The sequence below is a fragment of the Bufo bufo genome, chromosome 6 (assembly GCF_905171765.1).
Source record: "Bufo bufo chromosome 6, aBufBuf1.1, whole genome shotgun sequence".
In the NCBI taxonomy this organism is placed as follows: Eukaryota; Metazoa; Chordata; class Amphibia; order Anura; family Bufonidae; genus Bufo; species Bufo bufo.
The window spans coordinates 194317327-194330959 of NC_053394.1; the positions used below are offsets into that span (position 1 = coordinate 194317327).

At 41.8% G+C, this 13633-nt stretch overlaps 1 protein-coding gene across 1 annotated transcript in view; it reads right to left on the minus strand.

Annotated features, from left to right (window-relative positions):
* Positions 1-13633, minus strand: part of PRPF19 (pre-mRNA processing factor 19) — a 297502-nt gene that overhangs the window by 146194 nt on the left and 137675 nt on the right. Inside the window, exon 9 of the mRNA XM_040436035.1 lies at positions 5798-5873. Within this exon, the coding sequence (XP_040291969.1) occupies positions 5798-5873 (76 nt within the window). The remainder of the gene's footprint in view (positions 1-5797; positions 5874-13633) is intronic.

Here is a 13633-nt window from a genome sequence, read left to right on the forward strand (position 1 = left end):
ACGCCGGGGGGGGGGGGGGTGTCCCGTGGCTCTCAGAATATGGAAACACTAAAACATGATTTTTTTTGGCTTCAAAAATGAAATTGTGTAAAACTTACATAAATAATATAAAAAAGTATACATATTAGGTATCGCAGCGTCCGTAATAACTTGCTCTATAAAAATATTACATGACCTAACCCTTCAGGTGAATACCGTAAAAAAATAAAAACTGTAAAAAAAAAAGCCATTTTTTGTCACCTTACATCACAAGAAGTGTAATAGCAAGCGATCAAAAAGTCACACGCACCCCAAAATAGTGCCAATAAAACAGTCATCTCATCCCGCAAAAATCATACCCTACCCAAGGTAATCGCCTAAAAACTGAAAAAATTATGGCTCTCAGACTATGGAAACACTAAAACATGATTTTTTTGGTTTCAAAAAAGAAATCATTGTGTAAAAAAAAAGTATACATATTAGGTATCGCCGCATCCGTGACAACCTGGTCTATAAAAATATCACATGATCTAACCTGTCAGATGAATGTTGTAAATAACAAAAAATAAAAACGATGCCAAAACAGCTATTTCTTGTTACCTTGCCTCACAAAAAGTGTAATATAGAGCAACCAAAAATCATATGTACCCTAAACTAGTACCAACAAAACTGCCACCCTATCGCGTAGTTTCTAAAATGGGGTCACTTTTTTGGAGTTTCTACTCTAGGGGTGCATCAGGGGGGCTTCAAATGGGACATGGTGTAAATAAACCAGTCCAGCAAAACCTGCCTTCCAAAAACCGTATGGCATTCCTTTCCTTCTGCGCCCTGCCATGTGCCCGTACAGCGGTTTACGACCACATATGGGGCGTTTCTGTAAACTACAGAATCAGGGCCATGAATATTGAGTTTGGTTTGGCTGTTAACCCTTGCTTTGTAACTGTAAAAAAATTAAAATGGAAAATCTGCCAGAAAAGTGAAATTTTGAAATTGTATCTCTATTTTCCATTAATTCTTGTGGAACACCTAAAGGGTTAACTAAGTTTGTAAAATCAGTTTTGAATATCTTGAGGGGTGTAGTTTCTAGAATGGGGTCATTTTTGGGTGGTTTCTATTGTGTAAGCCTCGCAAAGTGACTTTAGACCTTAACTGGTCCCTAAAAATTTGGTTTTTGAAAATTTCTGAAAAATTTCAAGATTTGCTTCTAAACTTCTAAGCCTTGTAACATCCCCAAAAAATAAAACATCATTCCCAAAATGATCCAAACATGAAGTAGACATATGGGGAATGTAAAGTAATAACTATTTTTGGAGGTATTACTATGTATTATAAAAGTAGAGAAATTGAAACTTGAAAATTTGCAATTTTTTACAAATTTTGGGTAAATTTGGTATTTTTTTTAATAAATAAAAAGGAATTATTTTTTTTTTACTTCATTTTACCAGTGTCATAAAGTACAAAATGTGACGAAAAAACAATCTCAGAATGGCCTGGATAAGTCAAAGCGTTTTAAAGTTATCAGCACTTAAAGTGACACTGGTCAGATAGTCCTTAAGGTGAAATAGGGCTGAGTCCTTAACCCCTTAAGGACGCAGGGCGTACCGGTACGCCCTATTTCCCGAGTCCTTAAGGACCAAGGGCGTACAGGTACGTCCTGACTTAAATTCGGAATTCCGGCGCCGCAGGGGTTAATCGGAACGGGACGCCGGCTGAAATCATTCAGCCGGCATCCCGTAACAACGCAGGGGGGGGTCATTTGACCCCCCCGTATCGGCGATCGCAGCAAACCACAGGTCAATTCAGACCTGCGGTTTGCTGCGCTTTTTGCAGTTTCTGATGCCCGCGGTCCCTGACCGCGGGGATCAGAAACTTTAGAGTGGCTAAAATCATTATTTTTCACCCCCCCCTGCACCCCTGCACGATTTTATGCCGGAGGGTGGTGCGGGGGGGGTGTCGCAGGCGGTGGGGGCGTTGCGGGAGGCGGGCGGTGCGGCAGGCGGGATCGCGATCCCCCGCCCGCCTCCCCATGAACGATCGTTGGCTTCTAGTGGGTATACCAGGGTGCCAGCACATTGCTGGCACCCTGGTATAAACGGCTGACATCTGTGAAGATGTCAGCCGTTTAACCCTTTCCATACCGCGGTCCGTACGGACCGCTGTATGGAAAAAGTTAACTGTCATTGGTCAGGGAGCTCCCTCCCTCTCCATCGGGGGGCTGCTGTGGCTTTGCAGCCCCCCGATGGAGAGGGAGAGAGCCCCCCTCAGCCCCGTCCTTACCCTTCCCCGTCTGCGAAGTTCTGAGCAGACGGGGAGGGTTCCCATGGCAACAGGACGCCTGCTCAGGCGTCCTGCTGTCCATGGTGCTGAACAGATCTGTGCTAAAAGCACAGATCTGTTCAGTGTAAGTAAAATACAGTACAGAACAATATATATTGTTCTGTACTGTATTATACAGACACCAGACCCACTGGATCTTCAAGAACCAAGTGGGTCTGGGTCACAAAAATGTAAAAAAAAGTGAAAAAAGTTAAGATAAAAAAAAAAACATTTATCACTGAATAAAAATTAAAAAAATAAAATAAACTACACATATTAGGTATCGCCGCGTCCGTAACGACCTGATCTATAAAATGGTCATGTTACTTTCCCCGCACGGTGAACGCCATAAAAATAAAAAAATAAAAACTATGAGAAAATTGAAATTTTGCCCACCTTACTTCCCAAAAAAGGTAATAAAAGTGATCAAAAAAGTCGCATGTACGCCAAAATAGTACCAATCAAACCGTCATCTCATCCCGCAAAAAATGAGACCCTACTCAAGATAATCGCCCAAAAGCTGAAAAAACTATGGCTCTTAGACTATGGAGACACTAAAACATGATTTTTTTTTTTTCAAAAATGAACTCATTCTGTAAAACTTACATAAATAAAAAAAAAGTATACATATTAGGTATCGCCGCGTCCGTATCGACCGGCTCTATAAAAATATCACATGACCTAACCCCTCAGATGACCACCGTAAAAAAATAAAAATAAAAACAGTGTAAAAAAAGCCATTTTTTGCCATCTTACGTCACAAAAAGTGTAATAGCAAGCGATCAAAAAATCATATGCACCCCAAAATAGTGCCAATCAAACCGTCATCTCATCCCGCAAAAAATGAGACCCTACTCAAGATAATCGCCCAAAAACTGAAAAAACTATGGCTCTTAGAATATGGAGACACTAAAACATTTTTTTGGTTTTAAAAATGAAGTTATTGTATAAAACTTACATAAATAAAAAAAAATGTATACATATTAGGTATCGCCGCGTCCGCGACAACCTGCTCTATAAAATGACCACATGATCTAACCTGTCAGATGAATGTTGTAAATAACAAAAAAAAAAAACGTGCCAAAAAAGCTATTTCTTGTTACCTTGCTGCACAAAAAGTGTAATATAGAGCAACCAAAAATCATATGTACCCTAAACTAGTACCAACAAAACTGCCACCCTATCCCGTAGTTTCTAAAATGGGGTCACTTTTTTGTAGTTTCTACTCTAGGGGTGCATCAGGGGGGCTTCAAATGGGACATGGTGTCAAAAAAAACAGTCCAGCAAAACCTGCCTTCCAAAAACCGTATGGAATTCCTTTCCTTCTGCGCCCTGCCGTGTGCCCGTACAGCGGTTTACGACCACATATGGGGTGTTTCTGTAAACTACAGAATTAGGGCCATAAATAATGAGTTGTGTTTGGCTGTTAACCCTTGCTTTGTAACTGGAAAAAAAATATTAAAATGGAAAATCTGCCAAAAATGTGAAATTTTGAAATTTTGTCTCTATTTTCCATTAAATCTTGTGCAACACCTAAAGGGTTAACAAAGTTTGTAAAATCAGTTTTGAATAGCTTGAGGGGTGTAGTTTCTTAGATGGGGTCACTTTTATGGAGTTTCTACTCTAGGGGTGCATCAGGGGGGCTTCAAATGGGACATGGTGTCAAAAAACCAGTCCAGCAAAATCTGGCTTCCAAAAACCAAACCGCGCACCTTTCACTCTACGCCCTACTGTGTGCCCGTACAGTAGTTTACGGCCACATATGGGGTGTTTCTGTAAACGGCAGAGTCAGGGCAATAAAGATACAATCTTGTTTGGCTGTTAACCCTTGCTTTGTTAGTGGAAAAAATGGGTTAAAATTGAAAATTAGGCAAAAAAATGAAATTCTCAAATTTCATCCCCATTTGCCAATAACTCTTGTGCAACACCTAAAGGGTTAACGACGTATGTAAAATCAGTTTTGAATACCTTGAGGGGTGTAGTTTCTTAGATGGGGTCACTTTTAGGGAGTTTCTCCTCTTGGGGTGCATCAGGGGGCTTCAAATGGGACATGGTGTCAAAAAACCAGTCCATAAAAATCAGCCTTCCAAAAACCATATGGTGCACCTTTCACTCTACGCCCCGCTGTGTGGCCGTACAGTAGTTTACGGCCACATATTGGGTGTTTCTGTAAACGGCAGAGTCAGGGCAATAAAGATACAATCTTGTTTGGCTGTTAACCCTTGCTTTGTTAGTGGAAAAAATGGGTTAAAATGAAAAATTTGACAAAAATATGAAATTCTCAAATTTCCTCCCCATTTGCCAATAACTCTTGTGCAACACCTAAAGGGTTAACAATGTATGCAAAATCAGTTTTGAATACCTTGAGGGGTGTAGTTTCTTAGATGGGGTCATTTTTGGGTGGTTTCTATTATGTAAGCCTCGCAAAGTGACTTCAGACCTGAACTGGTCGCTAAAAATTGAGTTTTTGTAAATTTCTGAAAAATTTCAAGATTTGCTTCTAAACTTCTAAGCCTTATAACATCCCCAAAAAATAAAATATCATTCCCAAAACAATTCAAACATGAAGTAGACATATGGGGAATGTAAAGTCATCACAATTTTTTGGGGTATTACTATGTATTACAGAAGTAGAGAAACTGAAACTTTGAAATTTGCTAATTTTTTTCAAATTTTTGGTAAATTAGGTATTTTTTTGTGCAAAAAAAATAATTTTTTTGACTTCATTTTACCAGTGTCATGAAGTACAATATGTGACGAAAAAACAATCTCAGAATGGCCTGGATAAGTCAAAGCGTTTTAAAGTTATGAGCACTTAAAGTGACACTGGTCAGATTTGCAAAAAATGGCCTGGTCCTTAAGGTGAAAATGAGCCCGGTCCTTAAGGGGTTAAGGGGTTAAAGGAGGTAGGACACGTGGCAGTGGGTTCATACCCGCTGTTTCATGACAGGATGTATTAAGATTTTATACACTAGACTGTGCTAAAGAATGTATTAGGCACCCTTATCAGGCAGAAGATTGTAGGGTGGGAAGTGTTCCTTTCTTCCCAGCAATTGCCTGCTCGCTAGTGGAAGAGAGAGTGAATATTACATGCAGCAATCTCCCCTGCAACATGGGGAGGAGCGATCTCTATGCCATTGTTCATCCCCATGCTGTACAGTGGGTTGACGGCAGCAGATCGTAATTAGACAGCATGATAGAATAGGCGGTGGAACTGTCCAATATATGAAGAGGCCGGCGCCAGGTATAGGGGTTTATTAAGACCAGCGTCTAAAACGCTGGTCTTAATAAATGACCCCCTAAATGTCTACTTTCCTCTATTGTGTGCTAAAAAACTAATAAAGTAAGTAGGGATGGTCCAGAACCAGCCAGAGCTTCTCTCCGACAACTAGGAAACCCACGATCCCTAGAAAGGAGGCCCTGTTCCCCCATTTTGATAAGCAGTGGATCGTGTGGACAGGGGATAACTTGCAAAATGACTTTAAAAGTATGGTTTGCTCACCTGTAAGGGTTTTGTTGGTGTCTGTTGGACACAAATCCAAAGCCAAGATGCCAGGAACACTTGCACTATGTAAGCCCTGCAAACACAAAAAATAGGTTTCTCTTATATATGGAAGGAAAAAAAATATTGCATTATATATAACTTTAGAACATTTCTCAGCAACCAGGTGTGTCCCCATTAGGGATGGGCGAATCAACTTTGGATGAAACATCCGAAGTAGATTTGCATAATACTCAGTTTGAATACTGTACAGAGCGAGCGCTCCGTACATTAGAATGTATTGGCTAATATGAGCCGAAGAGCGAGACTTTGCATAATAACTTCGTAAATCAATTTCTACTGTAAAAAAACATTTCACAAACTCTGGTTCGGTTCCAAGTGGTACCAAATAACTGAGTTATTCAATAAAAATGTATCTGCATAGCACCACCTGCTCTTTGTTCTTTTTCTTAATATCTTTGACTTGCTCACTGAGGAGGCCGCACATGCTCAGTCTCATTCGGCAACTGCCTCCTAGGCTGTGATAGGGAGAGCAGGGACACACTTCCTTAGCTGCAGCAGAAAAGACACTCCCATTGGGCTGTTAGCTTGATATAAATCTAGCAGAGCAATCAATAAGGAGATCTCTGGATCCATGTGAAGCTTTGTTAGAAAGTGTCAGGTATTATCTGATATCCAATTTTTATTTTTTACATTACTCATGGGATAACCCCTTTAAAATGCATTTGTGGTTACTCTGGTGCAATGGGAATACTCCTTGCCCATATGGTTACACTCTATGTCTAGGGGAATGGCTTATAAGTGATTTGTGTGACATTCAGTTGGGACACACTGGTGTACATGCCCAGGTGATTACAGGTATAGGACCAGCATGCTTACCTTATTTATACAAGAAATCAGTACGGCTCATCCCAATGATACCATGTGACATATTGTAACATCTAAATGAGTTATCGTAAAATCTAAATGAATATAACAAGATCCCTTTGTAGCATCATATCCAGCAATACCAAGCTGTACTAAGTGTAAAGTTTTATTATTCTGAGCCATCAAGCCTATATATATATATTTAAAACTGCAGGTACATTATCTGCTCTCTTCTCTCCGCATGTGTTACCTATCAGTAGAGAGGCTGTTTTCACAGCCACAGTATACAGGGAGTGCAGAATTATTAGGCAAGTTGTATTTTTGAGGATTAATTTTATTATTGAACAACAACCATGTTCTCAATGAACCCAAAAAACTCATTAATATCAAAGCTGAATATTTTTGGAAGTAGTTTTTAGTTTGTTTTTAGTTTTAGCTATTTTAGGGGGATATCTGTGTGTGCAGGTGACTATTACTGTGCATAATTATTAGGCAACTTAACAAAAAACAAATATATACCCATTTCAATTATTTATTTTTACCAGTGAAACCAATATAACATCTCAACATTCACAAATATACATTTCTGACATTCAAAAACAAAACAAAAACAAAATCAGTGACCAATATAGCCACCTTTCTTTGCAAGGACACTCAAAAGCCTGCCATCCATGGATTCTGTCAGTGTTTTGATCTGTTCACCATCAACATTGCGTGCAGCAGCAACCACAGCCTCCCAGACACTGTTCAGAGAGGTGTACTGTTTTCCCTCCTTGTAAATCTCACATTTGATGATGGACCACAGGTTCTCAATGGGGTTCAGATCAGGTGAACAAGGAGGCCATGTCATTAGATTTTCTTCTTTTATACCCTTTCTTGCCAGCCACGCTGTGGAGTACTTGGACGCGTGTGATGGAGCATTGTCCTGCATGAAAATCATGTTTTTCTTGAAGGATGCAGACTTCTTCCTGTACCACTGCTTGAAGAAGGTGTCTTCCAGAAACTGGCAGTAGGACTGGGAGTTGAGCTTGACTCCATCCTCAACCCGAAAAGGCCCCACAAGCTCATCTTTGATGAAACCAGCCCAAACCAGTACTCCACCTCCACCTTGCTGGCGTCTGAGTCGGACTGGAGCTCTCTGCCCTTTACCAATCCAGCCACGGGCCCATCCATCTGGCCCATCAAGACTCACTTTCATTTCATCAGTCCATAAAACCTTAGAAAAATCAGTCTTGAGATATTTCTTGGCCCAGTCTTGACGTTTCAGCTTGTGTGTCTTGTTCAGTGGTGGTCGTCTTTCAGCCTTTCCTACCTTGGCCATGTCTCTGAGTATTGCACACCTTGTGCTTTTGGGCACTCCAGTGATGTTGCAGCTCTGAAATATGGCCAAACTGGTGGCAAGTGGCATCTTGGCAGCTGCACGCTTGACTTTTCTAAGTTCATGGGCAGTTATTTTGCGCCTTGGTTTTTCCACACGCTTCTTGCGACCCTGTTGACTATTTTGAATGAAACGCTTGATTGTTTGATGATCACGCTTCAGAAGCTTTGCAATTTTAAGAGTGCTGCATCCCTCTGCAAGATATCTCACTATTTTTGACTTTTCTGACCCATTTTGCCAAAGGAAAGGAAGTTGCCTAATAATTATGCACACCTAATATAGGGTGTTGATGTCATTAGACCACACCCCTTCTCATTACAGAGATGCACATCACCTAATATGCTTAATTGGTAGTAGGCTTTCGAGCATATACAGCTTGGAGTAAGACAACATGCATAAAGAGGATGATGTGGTCAAAATACTCATTTGCCTAATAATTATGCACGCAGTGTAAGCCTACCCTCCTTGCAGCTCACTGGTTCACAGTGACTGACATTCATCCTGATTCATCCTGATGTTCCATGTCAGACACAGGGTGGGGATTACTGACCAGGCCAGCTGCTTAGGGAGCTGATGACATCTGGAAGAACGCAGAGTCCCATGTGGCAGTGTCACTGCTATGGGTGAGGGAATACTGTTTATCCCATGAACCTAGGCCCATTGGCCAAAGGTTTTATTTAGGACCTCTCATGTATCACGAGAGGGGTTACTAAATAGTTATTGGCCAAGAATATTCCTAAATTAAGGTATACTGCGGTATGTAAGATAACATTAAACACTTGAATTTCTAACAGCCACCTATTGCCCCCTAAAGATTCCCAATTTACGGGATTAAACATGTTATGTTGGGAGTGGTACAGGAGGTGCAATGCCTAAGAATTGGCCGTTTGAAGGACTGTGTTTTTAGGTAGGGCGACATAGGGCCCTTTTACCTATCAATACATAGAAGGGTGAATGACAGCACACCTAGATTCATTTTTCAGTATTATCAAATACTCTGTCTTTCAGCATCCGCAACCATAAAAAAAAAAAAAAAAAATCTAAGCATTTGGATCTTACAGGATGGAAATGATTGACACGACAAGACCTACCTTATGTTAGCAATTTGTTCAGGTACCTCATTTATTCATAGAGATTTGTTTTTATCATGTTCCATGCAATTTTTGATAACAGTTTTATCAATTAATAAAACTTATGTTTTAAGGGTCCTTTACACGGGCCGAGAATCACCAAGATCATCGCTTATGAGTTCATAGTAATGCTAGTTGGCTATTATCTGGCAGTGTAAACATGTCCCATAAACTAGCAAAACGCTCATTCATCGTGTAATTGGATAGTTTGTGTAAACACAAAAATCCTCGTTTCCCGATAGCAGATCTTACGGTGTAAAAAAAAAAAAAAAAAAAAAAAAAAAGAAAAATTTTACTCCCCATGCCAGAGTTGTCATAAAAACAATGTCAGAATTGCATTGTTTATTCACTGTAATAATACACTAATGGGGAGGCTCACAAAGATTTATATGGGTACCTGATTACGAGTGCACAGCTAAGAGAAACCCTATCCTAAGTGTGAAAATAGTAATTAGTGTACGTAACTACTGGCTCTCTGGTAATCACCTTTTTAACAGTGACCGCCCCTTTAGCATTGACCTCCACTGTGCCCGCCCATTTAATAACAGTGACCTCCACTGTGCCCGCCCATTTAAGCAGTGAAGAAAAATGGCTGGGTTGTTATGGAAACCTGGAGTAAATTCTCATTTTTTGGGAATCTCTCAGTCCTAGAGAGCTGAGACCCGGTCTACAACCTTCCCGAACACCTGATGTACCTGTGTGCCAAATTTGGTGAAGATCGGTCCCGTCGTTTGGTCCCGCATAAAGAACGTCCAGACAGACAAACTCATTTTTATATATAAAAGAGACTAGCAGAAGGACCCGGCTAGTATGTCCGTAATATACCTGTCCCATAGCTCTGTGTGGTTTTATTGGGTGTAAAAAAAGGAGATAGAGAGATATATATATATATATATATATAGATATATATATATAGATATATAAAAATCAGCCTGATAAGTACTAACCGTTCTGGAGCCTAGCCACACCCCCCTGTTTAGGAGCCAGCACCGCCTGTATCCACGAATCTCTTCCTTGCTCACAAAGTCAGAAAGGGGGCGTGGCTGGGCTCCAGAACAGTTAGTACAGCCCCTTGGGATCCTTACCAGACTGATTTACATATACACTGCTCAAAAAAATAAAGGGAACACTTAAACACAATGTAACTCCAAGTCAATCACACTTCTGTGAAATTAAACTGTCCACTTAGGAAGCAACACTGAGTGACAATCAATTTCACATGCTGTTGTGCAAATGGGACAGGTGGAAATTATAGGCAATTAGCAAGACACCCCCAATAAAGGAGTGATTCTGCAGGTGCGGACCACAGACACTTCTCAGTTCCTATGCTTCCTGGCTGATGTTTTGGTCACTTTTGAATGCTGGCGGTGCTTTCATTCTAGTGGTAGCATGAGACGGAGTCTACAACCCACACAAGTGGCTCAGGTAGTGCAGCTTATCCAGGATGGCACATCAATGCGAGCTGTGGCAAGAAGGTTTGCTGTGTCTGTCAGCGTAGTGTCCAGAGCATGGAGGCGCTACCAGGAGACAGGCCAGTACATCAGGAGACGTGGAGGAGGCCGTAGGAGGGAAATAACCCAGCAGCAGGACCGCTACCTCCGCCTTTGTGCAAGGAGGAACAGGAGGAGCACTGCCAGAGCCCTGTAAAATGACCTCCAGCAGGCCACAAATGTGCATGTGTCTGCTCAAACGGTCAGAAACAGACTCCATGAGGGTGATAGGAGGGCCCGACGTCCACAGGTGGGGGCTGTGCTTACAGCCCAACACCGTGCAGGACGTTTGGCATTTGCCAAAGAACACCAAGATTGGCAAATTCGCCACTGGCGCCCTGTGCTCTTCACAGATGAAAGCAGGTTCACACTGAGCACATGTGACAGACGTGACAGAGTCTGGAGACGCCGTGGAGAACGTTCTGCTGCCTGCAACATCCTCCAGCATGACCGGTTTGGCATTGGGTCAGTAATGGTGTGGGGTGGCATTTCTTTGGAGGGCCGCACAGCCCTCCATGTGCTCGCCAGAGGTAGCCTGACTGCCATTAGGTACCGAGATGAGATCCTTAGACCCCTTGTGAGACCATATGCTGGTGCAGTTGGCCCTGGGTTCCTCCTAATGCAAGACAATGCTAGACCTCTTGTGGCTGGAGTGTGTCAGCAGTTCCTGCAAGACGAGGCATTGATGCTATGGACTGGCCCGCCCGTTCCCCAGACCTGAATCCAATTGAGCACATCTGGGACATCATGTCTCGCTCTATCCACCAACGTCACGTTGCGCCACAGACTGTCCAGGAGTTGGCAGATGCTTTAGAGTCCAGGTCTGGGAGGAAATCCCTCAGGAGACCGTCCGCCACCTCATCAGGAGCATGCACAGGCGTTGTAGGGAGGTCATACAGGCACATGGAGGCCACACACACTACTGAGCCTCATTTAGACTTGTTTTAAGGACATTACATCAAAGTTGGATCAGCCTGTAGTGTGTTTTTCCACTTCCAAATCCAGACCTCCATAGGTTGAAAAATGTAATTTCCATTTTTTTTTTTTGTGTGATTTTGTTGCCAGCACATTCAACTATGTAAAGAACAAAGTATTTCAGAAGAATATTTAATTAACTCAGATCTAGGATGTGTTATTTTTGTGTTGCCTTTATTTTTTTGAGCAGTGTATAAAATCATTTTTTACACTCAATAAAACCACTCAGAGATATGGGACAGGCATATTGCAGGCATGCTAGCAACGATCTAGCCGTGCATGTCCGCAGCTCTATAGGGTAGAAAGTAGTGACAGAATCCCTTTAAGTACAAGGACAAAAGGGATGTCCTTTTAATGACCACCATTCACAGTAACACCAGCTCCCCTGCTCCTGTCCCCAAACCAGTTTGCATCCTTGATTACAACAGGCACATGGGAGGGGTTGATCTTTCAGATCAAGTTCAGAAGCCCTACAGTGCCACACGAAAAACGAAAGTGTAGTACAAAAAGCTGGCAGTGCACCTCGTACAAACGGCAATGTACAACGTGTACGTGCTATTTCAATTTGCAGGCCACACAAACTTTCCTTCAGTTCCAAGAGGTGGTTATCAAGGCCCTAATTTTTCAAAGCTGGGCCGGGGAGGGTCCCAGTACTTCAGGGAGTCATGGTGCCCATGTTGTACCAGGGAAACATTTTCCAGGTCAAGTCCCCCAAACAGCAAGAAAGGGAAGTGTGACTCATCTGTGTCAACGTCTAGTATTCCCTTCTTCCCATGAAATAGCACAGCCAAATAATCCACAGAGCAATAAATCGCTATTATCGCTAGTATCGCTGGTATCGCCAAATAAGTCCATACATGAGCCAAAGCTGAATGCTGGAACAAGACTTTACTGGAGCCTCACAGGCATTCAAAACTACACTTTCTTTTATGCCCTGCTCCCATGCAAGGGAGACCCCCACAACAAATATACATTAACAAACAACACAAAGGTTACAACCCACATAACATCCTCCCCTCTGCCTGTGATATAATTATGGTACACAATGGTTAACATAATTATCACAGGCAGGAAAAATACAGTTTTTACCCACATGCTGTAACTTTAAAAATATACATCCAATCTTTATACAAATACATATTCACAATCAATCCATTCAGGGGAACAACATATTAAAAAATGGCACGAATCAGACCAGGGGTTCAAAAGTTAGTAAAAGTCTCTTTGGCCTGGCTGTACTCATGGCTTTTCTGCCCAAAACCGGTTCTACACAGTCTTTTGTCCTGGAGAATTGAGAAGTGATCCACTTTTCTCCCAAGGACAGAGGCAAGACTCCATTAGCCACATGGTAGCAAAAGACAGCAAAATACATGAACTTATATAACTATGCAGCTATTGCATAAAACAGGTACATTCAACATGGGACCGTAATCACATGGTAAGAGGCTGGCAAGTAGCCCTCTCCAAGTACTCATGGCAAACTCAAAAGAGGGGAGTTTGTCACAGGAAGGACCCAAAAAAGATGCAGGGTGTGTTCCAAAAGAGGGATAAGGAAAGACAACATTTACCACTGCGAAACCTGCCCTGTGCATGCAGGATTGTTTCAAAAACTAACCACACATTCCATGGAAGATTAAATTCATTTCATCCTTTACATAGTACATACCCTGTAGTTTTACCAGCTTATATCTCTGATTTAGTCCGAATAGCTTACATATCCACTTTTCACCAACCACTACATATTAATTTCTGTGAAACACCTGTTAGGTCAAAAGTGCCCTATCCACCCCTTAGGCCTCTTTCACAAGGGCATCACGGATTTGGGCTGGATAAGATGCGGGTGCATTGCGGGAAAATGAGCGATTTTTCCGCGCGAGTGCAAAACATTTTAATGCGTTTTGCACGCGCGTGAGAAAAATCGGCATGTTTGGTACTCAAACCCGAACTTCTGGTTTGGGTTAGGTGTTGTGTAGATTGCTATTATTTTACCTTATAA